General features: G+C 38.0%; 1 protein-coding gene across 1 annotated transcript; it reads right to left on the minus strand.

Moving 5' to 3' along the window:
* Positions 1-20,205: 20,205 nt before the first annotated feature.
* LOC121735788 (uncharacterized protein F54H12.2-like) lies at positions 20,206-21,507 on the minus strand. The gene is made up of 2 exons (XM_042126747.1): positions 20,494-21,507; positions 20,206-20,373 (listed from the first exon to the last, which is right to left on the minus strand). Exons 1-2 carry the CDS (start codon positions 21,482-21,484, stop codon positions 20,267-20,269), a joined length of 1,098 nt encoding a protein of 365 aa, XP_041982681.1. The 5' UTR covers positions 21,485-21,507; the 3' UTR covers positions 20,206-20,266.
* Between the last annotated feature and the right edge of the window lie 687 nt (positions 21,508-22,194).

Raw genomic sequence — 22,194 nt, forward strand, 5'->3', positions numbered from 1 at the left:
ATACTCCTTCCTTGTCCGGAGCTCATAGTATCTTTATACCCAGCAAAATCGGTTAATGGGTTTGGGCATGAAGAGGTAATAGACAGACAGACAGAGGGACGGACAGACAGACAGAGAGATGGACAGACAGACAGAGAGATGGACAGACAGACAGACAGAGGGACAGACAGACACACTTTCACATTTATAATATTAGTATGTATATGGGAATTACTTTTTAGGTCCAACTTAAGTTTCACTACGAATATTGCCAATCAAATAAACTGCCGACGTTTGGCCATTTCGCTCCTATTAGTCGAACCGGAGTTAACTAAAATCCAATATTGCGTTTAACTTATTTAATAAAAGTAGGAAGTTTAGCCAACTTTTGTGATTGCGTGTCTTAGATTCATGTGGATTTTTATTCCCCCGTCATCGAAACACAATACTATGGACGAGTAACTGAGTCAAAAATGGTTCCATGAAATGCACACCAATACTCGTGCCCTACACTATGCACCGGTTTCGGTGACGATGGTCAGTTTCATTGAAACCAGGCCCGTTAGGCTGCGTTTCCACCAGAGATGTGTTGCGAGGAATGTGTTTTTAAGATCCAAAAGCATCGCCGCGCTGAGCGATGTCACGGCAAGCTCACGTCAATGAAGCGATTCTATTGGTTCTCAAAAACACATTCCTCGCAACACATGTCTGGTGGAAAGGCAGCCTTACCTAGGAGTAATTTTATAGTGCCCAAGTGTGTGCTCAGATCACAAGAGCACTTTCTCTTCCTTTTCTCTCATAACCCAGTGGGACGGACGACCGATACGACTGGCAAGAGATGGATCGCGCAGGACGGACTTTTTGCATGCCCATCACCTGTCAGACAATCAGATGATCAGCCTGCACTATTCTAACCAAACTTAAAAATAATACGTTTCCAACGCGGCAACTTACGACCTCTGAGTCACCACTGGACTACGCAGGCTTTCACGCAATGCACACTAATAGTTTGTTGTCATACTCGGGTCGGTTATACAATTTTCGTTGTCTTTATCCTTTTTTAGATGGGGAAATGCTTTACGGATTGGATACATCAGTGTTGAACTCCCCAGGAATAGGGTCTACCCACTAAAACCCCATGGTACTCCACTCCTCGCTCCTACAGGTAATATAGAAGTTATGGCAACAACAAATTTCTAGCTACGTATTTGTGATAGCGACAAGAGCCGTCCAGTGTATAAGAGTTATCGTACTATATTATGCATCCATACTTTCCATACTAATATTATAATATTATGCGAAAGTGTATCCTTCTGTCCGTCACCTCTTAACGCCTCAACCGCTAAGCTAATTTTGCTGCAATTTGGTATAGAGTCCCGGGAAAGGACACAGGATACTTTTTATTCCCGGAAATATTTACGGTTTTCGCGCGATATAGGAATTTTAAGCGCAACGAAATACCTGCAGGCTCCTTCTAGTATCGTATAATGCATTGTATTTCAATGTCCCTCGTTAATGATTCTTCTGGAAAGATTTTTATGTTATAACTTCGAGATTAGGAGTTTATTGTTGGTTTATGGCTGGAAATTGATGTTGTCCAATCAACATTTACTAATGTACAAGATGACTAATGAAAATCGGCCATCAACGCTCACACTATCATAGTACGAGCAGTGATTGCGTATTTTCATTGGTCTAGTCTTTATACATGACGTTATCTTATGAAAGACTCTTCAATCTACAGTTAATCAAAAAAAAATACACCGTGATCCGTGACAGATTTTTGGATGAAAAGTCATTTCTCGGTATAAAGTTAATATACCTAGACAATCTCGAGCTGTCAAACGAAACTAAAATTGGTTTTCATCTGTGTGAATTTTTTTTTTTTTTATGAAATAAGGGGGCAAACGAGCAAACGGGTCACCTGATGGAAAGCAACTTCCGTCGCCCATGGACACTCGCAGCATCAGAAGAGCTGCAGGTGCGTTGCCGGCCTTTTAAGAGGGAAGAGGGTAATAGGGGAGGGTAGGGATGGGAAGGGAATTGTGGAGGGTAGGGAAGGGAATAGGGTAGGGGATTGGGCCTCCGGTAAACTCACTCACTCGGCGAAACACAGCGCTAGCGCTGTTTCACGCCGGTTTTCTGTGAGAACGTGGTATTTCTCCGGTCGAGCCGACCCATTCGTGCCTAAGCATGGCTCTCCCACGTATATGTGTACGCATACACTTACACAAGCATGATTGAACATGCATTCTATGAAATTAAATTGTCAATGTGCGGCACGCGTGCCGACTGGACGTCAAAAAAAGAGTGCTGCTGTCATGTATCACACCTCTCTTTTTACCACGCAGTATTACTGATAGTGACATCTGTCTTGCTCAGGCCTTTGTTTCTCTATTCCGCTAGGTATTATTAACTTTATGATAAAAGTATTATGAATAAAAAAAATTATATGCTCGAGTTAATTCAGACGTAGAGCTGCAGTGATCGACTAACAAACATAATATATAGACAGCTAAATTTTGGATAGCTTAGATAGATGTATTGTATATGATAATAATAATTAATAAATGGGAATTTTGAAAACTTTCTTTCTTAACCAAAGCTTTCCATAAAAATTTAGCTAATTTAACTAAATCTTTATTATTTTATATTTCTAAAATGACCGGTGCATTATAAAAAATTAAAAACTTATAAAGATAATAAAAAATAAAAATTATAAAATTAGGTTCTCCGCCTTTCTTGCTTAATAATTATTGTTTGATATCGAAATAAAAATGCAAATATTTCACCATTAATGAAGTAGTAATTTTGAAGACGCGAGTTGATGAAGTGGATAACTAACAGTTTACAACGTACGGGCAATTATTAATTTTTCCCATACAATTTGAACAAACCTTGTCTTACCTACCTCATCATCTGGTTAATATGTTCGTCTAAACATAAAATCTACATTTTTTGATTTGAAATCATTTTGCCGGCGTTAATACCATCATATTTTATGGAAAAATAAAGATTTTATTTTTTATTTTAGTTACCCACTTCATTTTACGTCTTCAATAATGTATCATCACTCGTTGGCCGATCGCATTTGTTGTATTTTAGGTCGTCAGATTCCCGATGATTTCCCGCGGGACCCCGTACATTATGTTCATACAATGACTTTATGTCTCAAATGGACGCCATTATTATAAATTTTATCACTAATTTACCGTGTTGAGGGGTCAAAATGTTTTTTAATTTTATCACAAAAAAATATAGTCCAAGGGATAGAGGCTGTTTATTTAATTGAAAATGTATTAAACATTTATTTTGAACTGAACATAACACTGATACATGTGACATTTTTTGTTATGTTATCCATCTGGAAACATCCCCGATGTCCACTTCTCCAAAGCATTATACCACTGCACTTACACTTTTTACCAGCATCATACATTATCGTGCGGAAACCTTATATTTTCAGGGTTAAAAAGTATTCTGTATCCTTACCGGGGACTCACAGAATCTTCACCTAAAAGGAAACCATATTTTAGTAAAATAGGTTTGATCATGAAAAGGTAACATACAGGCAGGCAGACAGACACACTTTCGCATTTATAATATAAGTATAAATACAGGAATAGCAATTCACATATTAAGGCTCAAAACGAAAAACGGATATGATTACATGCTAGATCCTATCGAAAAAAAAAACTTATATCCAACGTATCTACAAACGGATCAGCTGAAGTCGATAAAAACTAAAAACTTGTAATTCACTAGCATTAATATCGAGCCGAGTTCGTGAGTTACGGGAAAGTTTTAATTTTATTGTCCTCGAAATCTGCTATCGGTCCAGATATGCCATTCGACTTCGGGATTACGAGAATCCACCCCTGATTTACGACGGGAATCGAACCACGAGTATTTTTCCTTCAGCCATTTAATATAGATGAGCTACCTGGGCCACAGATTTTTATAGTCGAGTTGCTTGAGTTCGACAACATTAATTTATACTAATTGATTAAATATCATTCAAAAGTTCAACACTTTTATTAAATGTCCATGCTAATATTATAAATGCGAAAATGTGTCTGCCTGTCTAATACTTCTTCACGCCTAAACCACTGAACCGATGTCGCTGAAATTATCCCCGAATAATGCAAAGTTCCCGCGCAATAACCGAATTTCAGCGCAACGGAGTTGCGGGCGTCGTCTAGTCTCTAAAATACAGTAAACAATTTGATAGCATTCATTCAAAAATTCAATTGTGAAAATTCGTTGCTAATACTAAACAAAGGTCGTCAAATGCACAGCGAACTCATAGACTATGTTATTACTTATTAGTCTATGCGTTGACGTTTTCCAATTAAATTCATAAACAGTTTTCAATGTGTCATGAGCAATTTGAATTCATTTAAATTTAGAACACCGCGCCAAATCAGAAGTTATTAGTTGGCTCTTTCATTATTTCCGCGAATAACGCTGCAATTTCGAATTTGGAATTAGCTGCCATTTTAATCAGAAGTGTTGTTAATACTTGAACACTTGTTTATTTAGAGATAATAAAGTTATCAATTAATAAAGTAAGAAATCCTGTTTCCTACTAAACAATAGCTTTGTCCACACTGTGCCTTTTTCTGTTCGTCAAGGGCATGCGTTATAGCGCAGTCAACAGCGAACGTGAGGCATGCCCGCGACGCATGCCCTCTGACCGTATCCAAAACTTTAAAAATGACAATATTGGCGTTACGTTCTTTGACGCATTCAATTATTGAATGCGCCAATATGAAAGTTGATGACGAAAATTGAAGATGAAAGTGCACAGTGTGGACATAACTTATAGCTAATAGCCTAAAAGCCGAGCTTTGTGAATTGTGAGGGCTCGCGTCTTTCTTCTGCGCGGTAATAATGGCAGTTTTTATTTTTATTTTAATAGTAACCAAACCTTAACTGACCGATGATAACACATCTACATAATATAAATAAAAATAACTATGTTAAAGCAAAAAAGTGCTCAGATTATGGGATATACTAGGGCTCGCTTCGCTCGCCCTGATAATAATAATAATAATAATAAATCTTTATTTTCTCTCAACAATCTAACTTAACGGCTAATTTACAAATTATTATGCTGCATTACATTAGAAAGTGAGGAGCTGGTGTCTGAATTAGGCAGTAGCCTGTGTTACAGATCACCAGGACCCCAATTATACCGCGGACACATAAAATAAGCAACCGTTTAGATTATATATTTTTATATCTATGATTATAAATACAATTGTAATAGAAAATAGTACTAAGGACTACAATTTTGGGTTAAATAAATCGGGAATAAAACTGTCTAGTGGCAAGTGGGTAGTGAAAAGTAATAATAATAATTGTATGATATAATGTTGTGATTAATTACTATTGATAATAAGATTTTCTGTAGATTTGTAATTTAATTTTTGCAGCCAGTCTGAAGTTAAACGTTTGCATTTGTTTTTATTTAAATGGTATATTGATAAATTCTTGTTGATTTTATTGTATAAGTTAGGACCCAGGTAAGTAAAGAATCGGTGAGCAAAGGTGGTTCTGCATAATGGCACCGTGCATACCTTACTTCTTATGCGTTTTTGCTTGTTTTTGTCTGGTTCATAAACCGTAAGAGTGTGTTGCTTAAGAACCGTTTTGAGGATGAAAATTTGTCGCACTGTTAGTAACTCCCATTTCAGATAAAGGTCAGTAGTGGGATGATAGTAAGGTAAGAATAAGCCAACCTTTAGAAGTGCTCTCTGTGCTCTTTCTAGTTTTATGAGATTCGTTTTACATGTACCGCCCCAAGACGTAATACAATATTCAAGAAGTGATTGACATAATGCATAATAAATTGTTTTTAAAGTAGATTTAGGTGCTGAATGTCTTAAAGGGTGGAAAATGGCTATTAGTCTGCGTACTCTAGTAACAAGAAGGTTAATGTGATCGTGAAACTTAAGTTTGTCATCAATAATCACACCCAGGTACTTAGTGGATGTAGTATTTCTTAGCCTTGGACAAAGACAGTCAGTAGATGAATCAGGACACTCATGCGAGACAATAGATAGCTCAGTATTTGGTTTGTCATTATTTCTGATGGAGAACGTCATGTAATTGGTTTTTTCAACATTAAGGCGAAGCATGTTACAATTTAACCATTTGTTAACTGTGTTCATCCCATTCTGAGCACTTGAAAAAACTTCTCGCCAGGAGGTTCCACTAAAAAGTAGGGCCGAATCATCAGCAAAAGCGATTATTTTTGCATTTGTAAGTTTAGTCTGACAAAGGTCATTTATATAAACGAGGAATAGTGTTGGTCCTAATATACTGCCCTGCGGCACACCATAATATACAGTAGCTTCCTCACTTATCACATTTCCGATTTTTACACACTGCGTTCTATCTGTCAGGTAGTCTCGAAGTAGTTTTAGCTGAATATCTCGTATACCCAAATTTTCCAGCTTCTTCAAGAGGATGGGAACAGACACCGTGTCAAATGCCTTAGCAAAGTCTAGAAACACTCCTATTAATTTCTTTTTTGCATCTAGATTTGAAACAATATGGTTCGTTAAGTCGAGTACAGCGTCTGAAGTGGATTTATTTGTCCTGAAACCAAATTGCGACTCTGCTAAAAGATTTTTACTCTCTAGATAATTAACTAGTCGTTTATTTATTAATCGTTCTAAAATTTTTGATATAACGGGAAGAATGGAAATAGGTCTATAATTGCTAGGAGAGTCTTTGTCACCATTTTTGAAAACCGGATGTATTCTAGACTTTTTATATTTTTTTGGAAATACTCCTGTTGTGAAGGACAAGTTACATATATGTGTTATAGGTGGTGTCAGAATACCTCTATGAGTCTTTAACAACACACTGGGAATCATATCTAGGCCCATGGAGCTCTCGCTTTTTAGTCCCGAGATTAAAGATTCCACTTCAGTGTTGTCAGTGGGAAGAAGGGTGAAGGAGTGACTACATTGGTTAGGAGTGAGAGGTATTTGCTTTGTCTTTTTATTAAGATTTTTTTCCGCAAGCTTTCTTCCTACGTCAGCAAAGTATTGATTGATATTATTAATCGAACCTTGAGGGTCTTCAGGTCTTATTAATTCTGTAGGATATTCTTTTGGCTTATTTAATTACGTGGTCAAAGTGTAAGTATATCTTACTATTAAATGAACAACTTACAATTTGAAAATTGACGTTTTGATACAAAAATTGAGGCTTTAGAACCGGGAAAACGATTTAAAATAAATAAAGTCGATATGATTAGCCAGAGGAGTGAGTTACAAGGTTTGTTCTAATTAAGTGTAAGGAAAAATATGAGTTACGAGCTTTTGCCCGCGGCTTCGCTCGCGTTAGGAAGTATTATTATGTGCCAACTTTCATCCCCTATTTTAACCCCTTGGGGTTGGAATTTATCAAAATCCTTTCTTAGCGGATGCCTTCATCTAACATCTACCTGCATGCAAAATTTCAGCCTGATCCGTCCAGTGGTTTGGGCTGTGCGTTGATAGATCACCATGTCAGTAAGTCACCTTTGAGTTTTATATATATAAATTGCTCTCGTGTTATAAAATGTTAGTTATCCACTTCAAATATAAAACAAATATTTTCATAAAAATTGTTCTACTTGGTCTAATTGTTCTACTTGTCTAACCTAACCTAACCTAACCTAAATGTGTAAAGTAATATTTTAGTCCATAATTGTTGTCACGGTGTGTCGGGGGACCGCCAAGTAAACCACAACCTACAACCGCCAAGTCGCTGGTTACCTATCTCGATTCAGATCGCTGTGAATTGATCCTTAAACTTGTTATGTGAAATCAAACATCTACATTAGCGGTTCCCCGACACACCTTGACAACAATTATGGACTAAAATATTACTTTACACAAGTTAGGAATTATTTGAACTTAAAGGCAGTAAATATTATTTCATTACTTTTTTAAGTTGTTTTGGCAAGGGTTTTTTTAAATTTCTTTATTTAATTTTATTTCATACTTTTTAAACTTGTGTTGATTATAGTGCAGAATAATTCCTATCAACAGAATCATATTCTCATGATACCATCTATCAATGTCCTTTTCGATGAGGCCGTTAATATGAGCCCAAACATGAAACCTCCACTCTGGGTTCATACGAAGCTCGGTTCCTATAAAATCCAGGTGATGCTGCAGCAGCAGCATGTAAATATTTACTGTTTATACTTTATCTACTTCTTACTGGTTGTCGCAATTAAAATGAGCCCAAACACGAAACCTCTGCTCTAAGTTGGCGAGGAATTGGATATCCTATTGATTACCAGGTGATGCTGCAGCACCAGGTCAACTTTCCATTATTATGTGTATACGTATATTGTATATTCACAAATGTCACGAACTAGAATGAAATATAAAACCCATCACACGACTACAAGTTGCTAACGGCCTTTCATGAACCAGATAAACCCTGATTGTCCAGCACTGAGGAGGCTGATGATGATGAATTATAGCTAAGAACACTCTCGATCGTGTCAGCTTTCAAACAAAAAAAAACTAGATCAAAATCGGTCCACCCGTTTGTATGCTACGATGCCACGGACAGATACACAGACAAACAGACAGACAGACAGACAGACACGTCAAACTTATAACACCCCTCTTTTTTGTCGGGGGTTAAAAACTAAATTAGAACCAGATGTCCCGGTGATTTTCGTATCACTTCCCTCCTTCCCTGGCTTCCATGATAATTTCTAGATAAAATTTGGCAAACTCCTCCAAAACGGCTCAACCGGTTTTAATGAAATTTTGTATGTACTTTCGTTAAGCTCGAGAATAGGTTTTTATCTACTTTTTATATTGATACTAGAAATAATTTATGTGGCAAAACAACGTCTAGTTTATAATATAGATTACGAATCGCAGTAACAAGTTGTAAAGCTTGTAAATGAGTGTAACATTTGTGGCTACCGCGGTCTGCGGGAAGCCCGGTGTAAACAGAGCAACTCAGGCGAGAGAGCAATTATGTCGGACACCACCAAGCCTTTGTTTTTACCCATATTCCAGGAAATACTAGTATTTGTGGTCGCACAAACGAGAAACCGTTATTAAATGTTCAATACATACTAATATTATAAATGCGAAAGTGTGACTGTCTGTCTGTTAACTATAACTAGCTATTTGACCGAGCTTTGCTCGGTATTCGATAAAATACGAATAAAATGACATTTTCTAAAAATGATTCCTAGCTAGATCGATTTATCGCCCCCGAAACCCCCTGTATACTAAATTTCATTAAAATCGTTGGAGCCGATTCCGAGATTCCAATTATATATATTATACATATATACAAGATTTGCTCGTTTAAAGATATAAGATTCAGTATGGCCCTTACTTACTACTACGTACTTTGAGTCCTGGTTTTCTATATATGTAATTAATATATATATATAATGTCATTTTCATCGGATACCGAGCAAAGCTCGGTCAAACAACTAGTTAAAAATAAAAAGAGCAAAGTACACAAACCCTTTATGCTGCCGAATCAAGTGCGATGATAAAATTATAACAAAACCCTACAAGATGTTTTAGAAAATCCAACCATTTGTAGCAGGACTCAGAAGCCTGCGAGGAAAAAGGTTGTTAACAACAGGAACGCTCTTTGTACCGTCTCGTCCGCACAATAGACAGAACGAACCAGTAGGCTGACTTCAAACAAACTGACAAACAGTGGCGGGGCAAGACCTAAACTTGATGTGGGCTAGAAACAGCGTTGCCAGACGTCCCGATTTTGGCGGGACGCGGTCCCGCGCGGGACAGGCTCAGTCCCGCTTTTCGGGGAAAGCCCGAACGTACGTGCAGCGTGCTGACTGCTGAGAAAGAAAGGTGCGTACTGCGTAATGAAGATATAAGAGTGTGGGAGGTAGAGGGGTGGATTTTCTTTGGCTACTTTAGCTATCTATTGTTACGTAAACGTTATTTTAACACAAATAAAAAGATAAAGATTCAAAAAAAAATTGATTTTAAGTATACATTACTGGCTTTCAAAAAAAATCTGGCAACGCTGGCTAGAAATAAAGCCTTTGAATCTTTGAATCTATATTTTGGGACGCCTGATGGTTGACGCAAGACGATGGATTTTATTGAGAGAAATAATTTTGATACCTAAATTTTTAATTATAAAAAATTAAGTAACTCGGAGATCCTAAAAAAATAACTTGTCACGCCGCGAGCCAGCCGATCTAGACACGCGGTAGGGTGTCAAGCCAAGTTCAATTCTAACAGAACTGGCGAACAGCACCGTGTGTAATATTACACGAACCATTTGTATAATATGATAACTACGTCGAGAGTATAAATTTCAAAAACACTTCCAAGTCGACCTTTTTTTCATTGCGGAAATGCAATTACGCATTCCCAGACCGAGAATGGTCACCGGGGTATGTGGGACTTCCCAGGGCAAGGCTCCGCCCGAGCATACCCACTAAAACCCCAACTAGTGTTCCCTCTTTCCACTTTAGGCAGAGCCAAGATATACGCGGGATACACAACCGCGATCCTTCCAAGTCGACCTACTGGTTCGTTATGTCTATTGTGACTGAAGTATCGATTGTACCCGCAATCAGGGCCGCGCAACTAATGGCACAATTTCAAATATAAAATGTTCGGCAAATTATCGGCAATTTTGATTTATCGAGCTTTAGATTTAAGAATATTCCGGAGGTAATAACGGTGGTTCCAGAAAAGTAAAGACCAATTCTTTACTTCTAATAGAAAAAGATTTGTCTACTAAAAAACTTTGACTGGACTATGTAAATTAAGGTATAATATTTATAATAATCTTCAGAGTCATTTAATTACAAATTTTAATTTGAAAAAATGTATACCTCACTTATTAAAATCGTACCAATAGTTTAGGTATTCAATTAGAATCTAGAATATAAAATCATAGACAAAGGAATTTTCTCTATGATAAAATGTAATATACTTTCAAAATCATCACCTCTTCTTATATCAGGGTCGTAGTCTGGTAAAACACGTAATCTTTTAATCTAGATTATACTAAAAAGACTATACTAAAAAAATGTGAAAAACATCATACACCTCTATCGCAGTGGCTAAAGTTATTTACTGTGATGAAAGTTTAATTTGTCGGCATCACTATAAACAGTGTTAATCATGTTTTATGGGGCATTAAATGTTTATTGTAGTCATTAACTACGTTTATTATATATGAAAAAATATTCGGACATGATATAATTTTACTTTTTTGTAAGTCGAAACTCCTTACATAACCGTACATTTTTCCGGAATAAAAAGTATTATATGTCCTTTCCCGGACTCGAAGCATCTTTATACTAAACAACAAAATCGGTTTAGACGTTTGGGCGTAAAGACCTAACAGGCAAACAGACAAACATCTTTCGCATTTGTAAAATTAGTATAGGTTAATTCTTTTCTATTTTTACTCTTTTCGCCTTAGCCTAGGCTGTCATAGAGATACTTTGGGACTGTAAAATAACCTAAAATATACTTCTTATACCTACTTTAAAACTCTCGATAATATACGTAATCACATCCAAAGCGTATAATTATTTCTTTGATCAAACAATTTACTTGGTGTTGTCCGTAACTTGCACGGAAACCTTGCATTATTTCGGAATAAAAATAGCTAAATAAGTATATCTTTTCCGAAACAAAAACCATAATTGTTTGTTGTATCTCCATTACCACTCATCATGGGCGTACCCAGGCAGGGGGGGTTCTCGAAACAGGGCCCGTACCATAAAACGGTTTTGAGACTCAAACAATCGGACGAGAATGCCGCGTCCTGCTCTAACAACGTCATTTCACGTTTGTTAGAGTAGGACGCAACATTTTCGTACGATTGTTCGAGTCTCCGTTTCGTGGTACGGGCCCAGTTATGAGCTGCCCCCCCCCCCTCCCCCCTAGCTGAAATCCTGGGTACGCCCATGCCCCTCATCAAAATTGGTCCAGTGTTTAAAGCAAGGCACAACAGACGGTCACACTTGCAATTATGTCATCTGCTCAGTTAAGTAGAGCCTTCAAATTGAATTGGTTAAACTGACAGACACTTTTTAATATGAGTATTCCACTTATTATAAAGTCACTGAATACTACAAAGCGCCAAAAGTTCTTTTTACCTTCAAAGCGACTGCCGAATATAATTTCACATGCAACTTCAGTAACAATTGCATAACGTTTGACTAATTTAACAAGTGGAAAACAAATAGTAGCACATGCAGTGAACAGTTTTTGAAATATGTAAATTTAGCCGGCTCTGTTGATTCGTTGAATAATATGGCCGGCAACTATCGACTGTTTATTTAAATTAGCCGCTGCTCCCAATGAATCCGGAATATGAAATACGTTGCAAATTTCGAAGAAATATGAATTATGCTGTGTATTCTTGGTATTCTTGGTATCCACAATTTGGGAGAGTTATTTCAATACTAATTTTATACGAAAGTGTATATATAATATATTTGTCTTAACCGATTATGCTCCGTGGAAGAGCCATGCTTCGGCACGAATGGGCCGGCTCGACCGGAGAAAGCGCAGCGCTTGCGCTGTGTTTCGCCGAGTGAGTGAGTTTACCGGAGGCCCAATCCCCTACCCTATTCCCTTCCCAACCCTTCCCTATTACCCTATTCCCTCTTAAAAGGCCGGAAACGCACCTGCAGCTCTTCTGATGCTGCTAGTGTCCATGGGCGACGGAAGTTGCTTTCCACCAGGTGACCCGTTTGCTCGTTTGCCCCCTTATTTCATTTTAAAAAATGTTGCTGAAACTTGGTATGGAGGTGGTAGATTTGCGGTGGGTTGATCATACCCGTGACTGTGCCTAGGCGGAGAGTGGAGCACCATGGGGTTTTAGTGGGTAGTTCCTCGGAGGGACCCACATAATCCGCCGGGGATGCGCAAAGCATTTCCTTCCATTCCCGACATTTTTATACCGGATAAATGTACGGTTCTCAAGCGATAAACTAATTTTGACGCAACGGAGTTGTGGGCTTAATCTAGCAGTAGTTATATGTATGTAGCTCCCCCAACGTAATTATAAGAAGAGAGGCAAGGTCTCAAAAAATATCACTATGAAAATCAGTCTCTAATAAAATGTTTTATATTATAACTGTTGGTAGTTGGTTCGATTGCCGTGTTGGAAGAGCAAAAATGTAATTTAAATTATACTTTTATCAGATAGACATGTAAAACTACGTCCTACATCTGATCTCTAGCTAGTCTTAAAATATCCAGAAAATATCCTCCTTTTTTAAATTCGGTTAAAAAAATGTTTTGAAAAATACATTTTATACTTTGAAATTGGCCATTTAATTTGTAAACTATATTACTATTGTAATGTACCTGACAAACAATACCAAATATACTCAAGCACAAAATATTACTCCGATCTGCCCTGTCAGTCATTGTATAATTCGTATATCGAAAACCGAAATGTCCCGTTCATCGTAAATCCTTTTCCGTCAATCACGCGACGCACGGGACGACGTGACGGGAGGCGTGACGACGTGTTCCCAGGGAAATACACTAAGTGCTTTCAGTTTGTACGTATAGTGGGGCAGGCATACACGAGCGAATTAACTTGCATGCCAGCGTTATTATTACGTTTACGCCATCGCCAGTGCGGATAGTAAGCGGGCAACGAACTTTGCGTGGATCGTTACGTCTTACTTTAACCGCGCCTTACATACTTATACTGACCGCGGTCTACCAGTTACCACCCGCGCAGACGGTAAGCTTAGTGACGCCGCGCTTATGCCATCCGCCTCCGTGGTCTAGTGGTATAGAGCGCGGCTCTTGACTCGGAGGTCGTGGGTTCGATTCCCGCGTTAGAAACATGCTATTTCCAAGTTTGGTTAGGACAATGCAGGCTGATCACCAGATTTTCTGACAAGTAAGATAATCCATGTGTCGGATGGGCATGTAAAAAGTCGGTCCTGCGCCTGATCTCTCGCCGGTCGTGTCAGTCTTCCGTCCCACTGGGTTATGAGAGTAAAGGAATAGAGAGTGCTCTTGTTTATAGCGCATACACTTGGGCACTATAAAATTACTCCTGCGTAGCTGGCCTGGTTTCAATGACGGCCACCGTCACCGAAACCGGTGTGGGAGCTATTATTATTATTATTATATAAAACCGCATTAATACCTACTAAGATATTAAAAGTGGATGGTCACGGACTAAAAGAGTAAATATTGTCTTGGATCGGCGTGAGGAATGTATTTTTTTCATTACTATCGCTAAGACACTATTTTGCACCAAAACCTTCTTCAAACCATCAATCTGTTCGTCTGCCTATCGGTCTGTTCATGTTTAAGCTGTTCAACCAATGCTCACAGATAGAAAGACCCGAAAAGGAGATTGGATTGTTTTCATTGCTGAAAAAGCACAATTTAGGAGTGATAAACGAAAATCTTGTTATGAAACCTAATCTCAGATAGCGCTAGCACAGATAAACCTTTTTAAATTTAAACTGCTTGCAAGGAGCACTCGCACTGTAAGCGCAGCATCCCGCATCAGTATCGAGAGGGGTGTGAATATGATATAGCTTGTGCTAATGGCAGATTAGCTCGGAGACCAACAGCTGATAGCTTGATGGTGCAGCTAATTAACTCCTCCGCAGTTACAGTTATTCGGTGTAGTATTTGGAGTGTACAGAAAAGATGATGTACGTATTTTATTTACAGAGTAATATTTGGAAATTGGAATGCTCCGTTGAAAATTAAAATTCAGTACAGGTGCAGTGGCTTGGAGTGTGACTCTTGAGTCAAGAGCGGAGGTCGTGGGTTCGATTCCCGCGTTGTTTTTTCCAAGTTTGGTTAGGACCACAGACATAAATCAAGATAGACACCGCATGTCGCTCCATTTGTATGAAACAAGCGTGTCACTTTTTCCTACCTACTGTGACGTACTGATGATAAGAATCGTGTCCATTGTCTTGGCCAACGTTTTTATTTATTTGAATTTCTACAGCTCAATGCGGCACTTTTAGGCATTTAGGCATTTTTAAAATTCCGATTGACGTCCGATTTTGATAACAGACTAAAGAACAGACTTTTGAAACACGAGCATTGCTCGTCATTTGGGAACGCGATATGGCACGCGAATTACATACACATGCGGTATCTATCTTGATCTATATCTGTGGTTAGGACAATGCAGGCTGATCACCTGATTGTCCGACAAGTAAGATGATCCAGGCGCTGGATGGGTATGTAAAAAGTCGATCTTGCGCCTGACCTCTCGTCAGTCGTGTCGGTAGTCTATCCCATTGGGCTATGAAAGTAAAGGAATAGGAGTGCTCTTGTGTACTGCGCACATACATGGGCATTATAAATATTCTCCTTTATAGCTGGTTTTCAATAAAAACGGCTACCGTCACCAAAACTGTGTGTATTGCATAAATACAAAAATATTGTAGGAGAGTATACTTATTTTAGAACCAACTTACAATCCTAACCTAGGTCTAAAACTCAAGTTAAATGTATCCAATCTATTTAACGTCCGTCAACACAGTTAATCGACTTTCGACCCAACTTTAAACTCCCCTAAGGCCTAAACCACATTTTAAAATGCAAATTCAATAACGTGGTTTAATTTTTCACCGTCTGCCGTCAGGGTGAGCCGCTCAAAGATTGTGCGATACCAACTTCACTTGATACAGGTACTAATGGTCGTGGTTTACATTGTAATTTCAACATGGTGTATGTGCTACGCTCAAAGACCGAAAACGCTCAGTGAGCGAATAAATGGCTCACAACGCGTTGTGGTCATAGCGAATTTCGCGTCGTGGCCGTTTTCATTAGGGCCACAACACGGATTCGCGTAGTGGCTGTTTGGCTTTTCTCCGCGTTGTGGTCGAATAGCACGTAAGCCACGACACAAATTTCGGTATGTGGTATTTCTGTGATTACCAGAACGCGTCGTGGCCGTTTTCACTATGTCCACAACGCGTTGTGAGCCATTTTTTCGCTCACTGAGCGTTTTCGGTCTTTGAGCGTAACATATGCACTATGCAGTATGCTATACGTAAAAGGTGATATGAGGGTGTAAAACCAAGTGATAAATGATAACACTTTAGGGTGTGCATGTGCCTTATGTAGAGTTAATTGTAAAAGGCAGCGCTGAAAGAGTAACTTTTTTTATTTTTGTATTGGAAAATTCATGACTCTCGGGCGCTTTCTCATATAAATGAGAAAAAAAAGTAATCATTCAGCTCTGCTACTTTTACAGTGAACTCTGCAAAAGGAACACATACAAACTCTAAAATATTAGGGTAGTTGAACGTTGTGCCGTATTATTATTATTATTTATTGTTTTAATTTTATAGTATTTTGTATTTAGCAATTTATTGGAAATTTTTGTGTTTAAGAAATTTTAATACTAAAGAACAAATTAATGTAATAAGAAGATAGCAACAAGCCCTGACACAGTTAGGGGGATGAGAAATTATAAAAAAAAAACCCTACAATATGTATTATTACGCTTGATTTTTTTACGCCCCGTATTATAAAGAGTTCATTGTAAAAGCAGCGCTAAAAGAGTTGCATAATCTATATATTATTACGTGAGAGAAAAACTTTGTAACCCTTTTTACGAAAAATGGGGAAACGTAGGTGCATGAAATTTCGCACAGTTATAGTTTATATGGTGAAGGAGTGTATCGAGCTAATATTATTTTAAAATTATGCTTTTATCATATATATATTTTAACAGATAAAACGTTACACACACTATGACACTACTACTAGGAAAAATGACAGATTTTTGAGTGACAAGCTTATACATACGAATAATACTCTTGTATTTATGGTTGAAGTCTGTTGACAACAAGTTGACAAATTAAAAATGGATTTTTTTTTTTTTTAGTTTTAGATACTAATTAGACAATGCTTAAACGGCCAGTCTAAGATCAGCAGAGGCCCAGAGACAAAATTTAAAAAAAACTATGATGAAGTCAATATTTTTTTCAAAATATAGGTAGTAGTCCTAATGTCGTTGCAAGTAAGGTCGAATTTTGACCATTGGGCGATCTCTAGTCTCGTATCTATACAGAAATCTACTGATTTCGAAGGAAAATACAATGTAAAACATACAATAGCTATGTCCACACTGTGCCTTTTTTTGTTCATTAAGGGCATGCATCATAGCGCAGTCAACAGCGCACGTCAGGCATGCCCGCGACGCATGCCCTCTGACCGTATCCAAAACTTTCGCGTTGTTCTTTTTTTTTCTGGAATTTCTTATGACCAAATAAGGCGCACATATACCACCCAGTAAAATGTTCTCGTCGCACATGTTACAATAAGCTGACAGACTGAATTACAACGTTGCGTTCGTTGACGCATTCAATTATTGAATGCGCCAATACGAAAGTTGAATGAAAGAAGATGACGAAAATTGAAGATGAAAGTGCACAGTGTGGACATAGCTAATAAGTTTTGTCCAAGTCTAGTAATCAACGCAGAAAGGCACACTATTAAAACATTGATATTATGTTTCTAGATAAAGCAACACGTGGGAGAGCCATGCTTCGGCACGAATGGGCCGGCTCGACCGGAGAAATACCACGTTCTCACAGAAAACCGGCGTGAAACAGCGCTTGCGCTGTGTTTCGCCGAGTGAGTGAGTTTACCGGAGGCCCAATCCCCTACCCTATTCCCTTCCCTACCCTCCCCTATTACCCTATTCCCTCTTAAAAGGCCGGCAACGCACCTGCAGCTCTTCTGATGCTGCGAGTGTCCATGGGTGACGGAAGTAGCTTTCCATCAGGTGACCCGTTTGCTCGTTTGCCCTCTTATTTCATAAAAAAAGCAAATATTTAATAACGAAGTGAACGCGACAACGTCAGCACAAGTTTGCGAGTTGCACGAATATTATCGCTAACTTATTGTGAATATGGAAAGCGGCAACAAAAACTGCCAGGAAACTAAAAACAATGTGATTTCTACCAACATTGTCATACATACAAACTTAATGGTAGAATTCTTGGATATTACGTACTTTGGGTGATTGTATTTTGGGGGTTCCATACCCAAAGGGTAAAAACGGGACCCTATTACTTACTAAAACTTCGTTGTCTGTCCGTCTGTCTGTCTCCAGGCTGTATCTTATGAACCGCTATAGCTAGACTTCTGAAATTTTCACAGATTGTGTATATCTGGCGCCGCTATAACAAAAAATACTGAAAACAAAATAAAATTAATATTTAAGGGCGGCACCCACACAACAAACGTGAGTTTTACGGCTTTTTTCGCTCTATATAAATAATGGCAAGAGGTAGGCACTTGAATTTTTCACACATTCTTTTGTTATATGTGTATACTTTAATAATTAATAATAATATAAAAAAAGGAAGGGGGAGCAACAAAAACACAATTTTTAGCTTAATTTTGCTCTGTATCGGTCGGAACCCTTCGTGCGCGAGTCTGACTCGCACTTGGCTGATTTTTAATTTTCCTTTTTTAATTTTTAGTTTATTTTGATTCTAGTGAATTTTTCAGCAATTAAATCGTTAGGTAATCAGAACTGGACCTACCTAGGGCTACCCGACCTTCGAGAAAGAGTAAAGCTCAATTTCATAGCTTATATTCTTCGCGGTAAGCGGAGGAATCTCGTCTTCCAGTGCCGGACATTTTTGACAGTTCTTCCCACTGCCAGACACTTTAAATTTTCTTAAAGTAACCGCGACAGAAACTCGATAGTTGCTGGTGGTCCTTGCCTCTGTAAAGGTCACAAACAGGTAAACTTTCAGCTTATATAAAATGAGGAAAATCTGGCCGTCGCAGGCTCTTGGTCCATCACGTATTGTTTCTACTATAAATACTATAATATACGTTTCTTGAACGTAAAGTTTATAATGATGCCTACCAACGATTAGGGAACTAGCCCAGTGATAACTCCCCACACCGGTTTCGGTGACGGTAGCCGGTTTCATTGAAACTAGGCCAATTACGCAGGAGTAATTTTATAGTGCCCAAGGGTGTGCGCAGTACACAAGAGCACTCTCTATTTCTTTTACATCTTATAACCCAGTGGGGCGGAAGACCGACGCGAGTAGTTAGGTATTCGCCGATTCTGGCTCACTGCCTCAATGTAGGGAAAAATGGGTTTTTCGATGGCCATTCGCCTAAAAAAAAAAAAAAAAAAAAAAAAAAAAAAAAAAAAAAAAAAAAAAAAAAAAGTTTGGTATCAAAATATAGGTTTTCGACCATGCCCGATCGATATATGCAATCCGTTTTTACGTATTTGCACTAGTTCCAAAGTTAGCTTTTGTGTTTACCCCTCGTTATCTACAATCTCTACGCTCCATTGTTCCGTATCGCTACTTATCACAATGTAAACCTCGCCCCCGGTGTCCCATTGTGACTACCTGCTTATCGCGTCTTACGTCACCTCACTTTCTTTATGAGATTTATACTTGTGTCTCGTGGTTCGACTTGCGGTGTGTTTCGCGACTCGCGTCGAAGCGCGAGTGTAAACACAAAACTCACGTTTCCCTCGAGCTCCTTTGAAAACCACCCCCGACGCGAACCGCGCCGCGAGACGGGTCGCGAGCTCGAGTTTACACTTTCGGCTCGTGGCACGTCTCGCGGCTCGACTCGTGGCTCACGCGCAAGTGTAAATCATGTATTACAAGATTTTAAATAAATAAAACTTGATAAATTTTTCATTACATGTATTTTATTTCATTAAAACATGTATTACGCGCGCGCGAGTGTAAATCATGTATTACAAGATTTTAAATAAATAAAACTTGATAAATTTTTCATTACATGTATTTTATTTAATTAAAACATGTATTGAACATAGTGTACAATATTATATCATTACACAAAGTGTTGTTACTAAATAACTTTTGAAACTCTACTAAACTTTCCCCATTGAACTTAAAATACAAATACATTAAACTATACTCTCCACAAACTGATGTGAAATCATTTTGTAATCTCCACGTGTTAAAATCCCATCTTCTGCAGTTTCGTCTCACAAAAGCCTTGTGATATAACATTGGGGCGCACCCAAACGAATCAAAGTATTGACCTATGCCATTTTCATTTATGTGTATGGCTATCCAGTGGGATCCAGGTTTATTATCAGGGTCCAAGTTGCTAATAATGTATGTAGGGGTTTGAACATATATAGGTAGACGATTCGCAGCGTTAACACACACACATACACACACACACACACACACACACACACACACACACACACACACACGTTACACATTATTAATAACTCATTTGAGGTCATATTGTTACTTTTCTTAGCTACTATAGTCTACAGTTACATTACGGTTTTTATCTATTTCTATAACATTATCAAACTCTGCATATACAATACAGTTAATCGTTTGAGAGAGACTAGAATCAAATCGAACCTCTAACCTTACACTACCATGTCTTATTAGATTCCAATGACTGCTCGTGTTTGATGATAAATCAGGGGTTAAATCAAATGCTAATAGACAATAACCATTTGCATATTTTTCTCTTGATATCCCATTTCCTTCATTAAGGAAATGTATACCTGTACCGGAAAATAATGTATGATAGGCTGAAGTAAACATATTACCATCGAAGGATGGTTGTAGGGTTTTTGAAGGTACTTGTTGCCCGTCTATGTATAAACAAAATGAATTCATACCATAATTTTCAAAATTGAAAGGATTCTTACTAATGCTACCATTGAATGCTGCGTTATTTACAAATCCTATGATACATCTTTTGGGTACTTGCCCCAGGAATATATTATCAAGTGTTTTACCCTGTACCCCTGATGGTATTGTTAACACTTTAACTTCAGCTCTAGTGATCGGATATTTGGCTGTAGTAGAAGCCAACACTTTTTGATGTGCGAGTAACACTGAAGGATTAATTTTCGCTCTACGAACAATTAAAGTAGCGTCTGTAATGCATACTTTAAATTTTAAATCTGTAGAGCCTATCAAATTAAAAGATTCTCTAGAACGGACTAATTTAACAAACATCTCAACACCATTGATTAGAAATTTTTCTTGATTAAATATGTCACCATGTAAATGACCAATCATTTCTATTTCTTTACTCTCACTCGCTATTTCTCGACGCTTAATGAACCCCTCATTTTTCTCATCAGTGGAATTCATTTCCCCAGCAGTATCTTCGTACCAAAGCCCACACGTAAGATGAGACTTTTTAGCCGCTGAGGCGTAGTTCAACAGGTTTTCCACATATGCACGATAGGCATATGTATTATTCGGTGGTGACACTAATTTTTGATTTAAATAAACATCAAGCTGGTTGAACAGTGAATGCAGCCAATTATTAATCGGTGCCACTACTGTAGAAGTACTCAATTTTGCTGAATCTTCACCTAGTATTTTAGCTTTTACATGTATCAATGTATGTGATAGGTCTATGTAGTCATCACCTGTTCCTGACACTTGAAACTCAATGGGTCCATCATCAGCAAGGGATGAGATTGGTTTATAATGAATCCACATTCCATTTTCTATGCTTGTTTGTGTTGATGGTAAAGCAAATAAATCTAACTCCGACTTAATACACTCACAGGAATGACTATGTAGAAAAGACATTATATGTTTATGAAAAAATGTCTTTTATTTTATTCAGAGTGATTTTAGATTTTTTTAGTGTTCTCACTTTTGAAGTAACAGTTGGACTGAGTGTTGATTGAAGTTTGCGTTTTTTTATATATCCTGATCCAGACATATTAATTTTATCGATTTTAGAATCAGCTTTTCTTTTCAAGTTCGCACTTGCTTCTTTGAGACGGGTTTTGATGGAGTCCTCTAGGGGTCGTGAACTAACCATGTCCGATAGAAGACCGACACCTGCACTCAATGCTTCTTTACCAATAGTTCGAGCACCACTAGAGAGTAGCGGTAAGACTGATCTAAATAACCCACCCAAAAAGCAACCGATACCATGTCCACGTTGATATGGCACACCTTTATATATAACACCAATTCCTGATCCGCCCTGATGGGAATAATAATGTTCATAAGGACAAATCATTTTATGACTATTATGAGAGTTGATTATAATTTTTGGAAGTGAAGTTTAATACACACGGTACCAAACTGGAATGGTATTTTTTGCCCGGTGCTTGATCTTATATCTATCTCAATAGTATCAAACTCCCTACGCATTACAGGTAAGTAGTGAGGTGGTGAGAATGTGTGCATTCTAT

The sequence above is a fragment of the Aricia agestis genome, chromosome 18, assembly GCF_905147365.1.
Source record: "Aricia agestis chromosome 18, ilAriAges1.1, whole genome shotgun sequence".
Classification (NCBI taxonomy): Eukaryota; Metazoa; Arthropoda; class Insecta; order Lepidoptera; family Lycaenidae; genus Aricia; species Aricia agestis.

Excerpts from the sequence above, each read along its gene's own strand:
- LOC121735788 (XM_042126747.1), bottom strand. The coding sequence starts at position 21,484 with ATGTGGATTCATTATAAACCAATCTCATCCCTTGCTGATGATGGACCC. Across the intron at positions 20,374-20,493 it reads TGAAGGAAATGGGATATCAA|TTGATTCTAGTCTCTCTCAA; the intron begins GAGAAAAATATG and ends TAGAGGTTCGAT.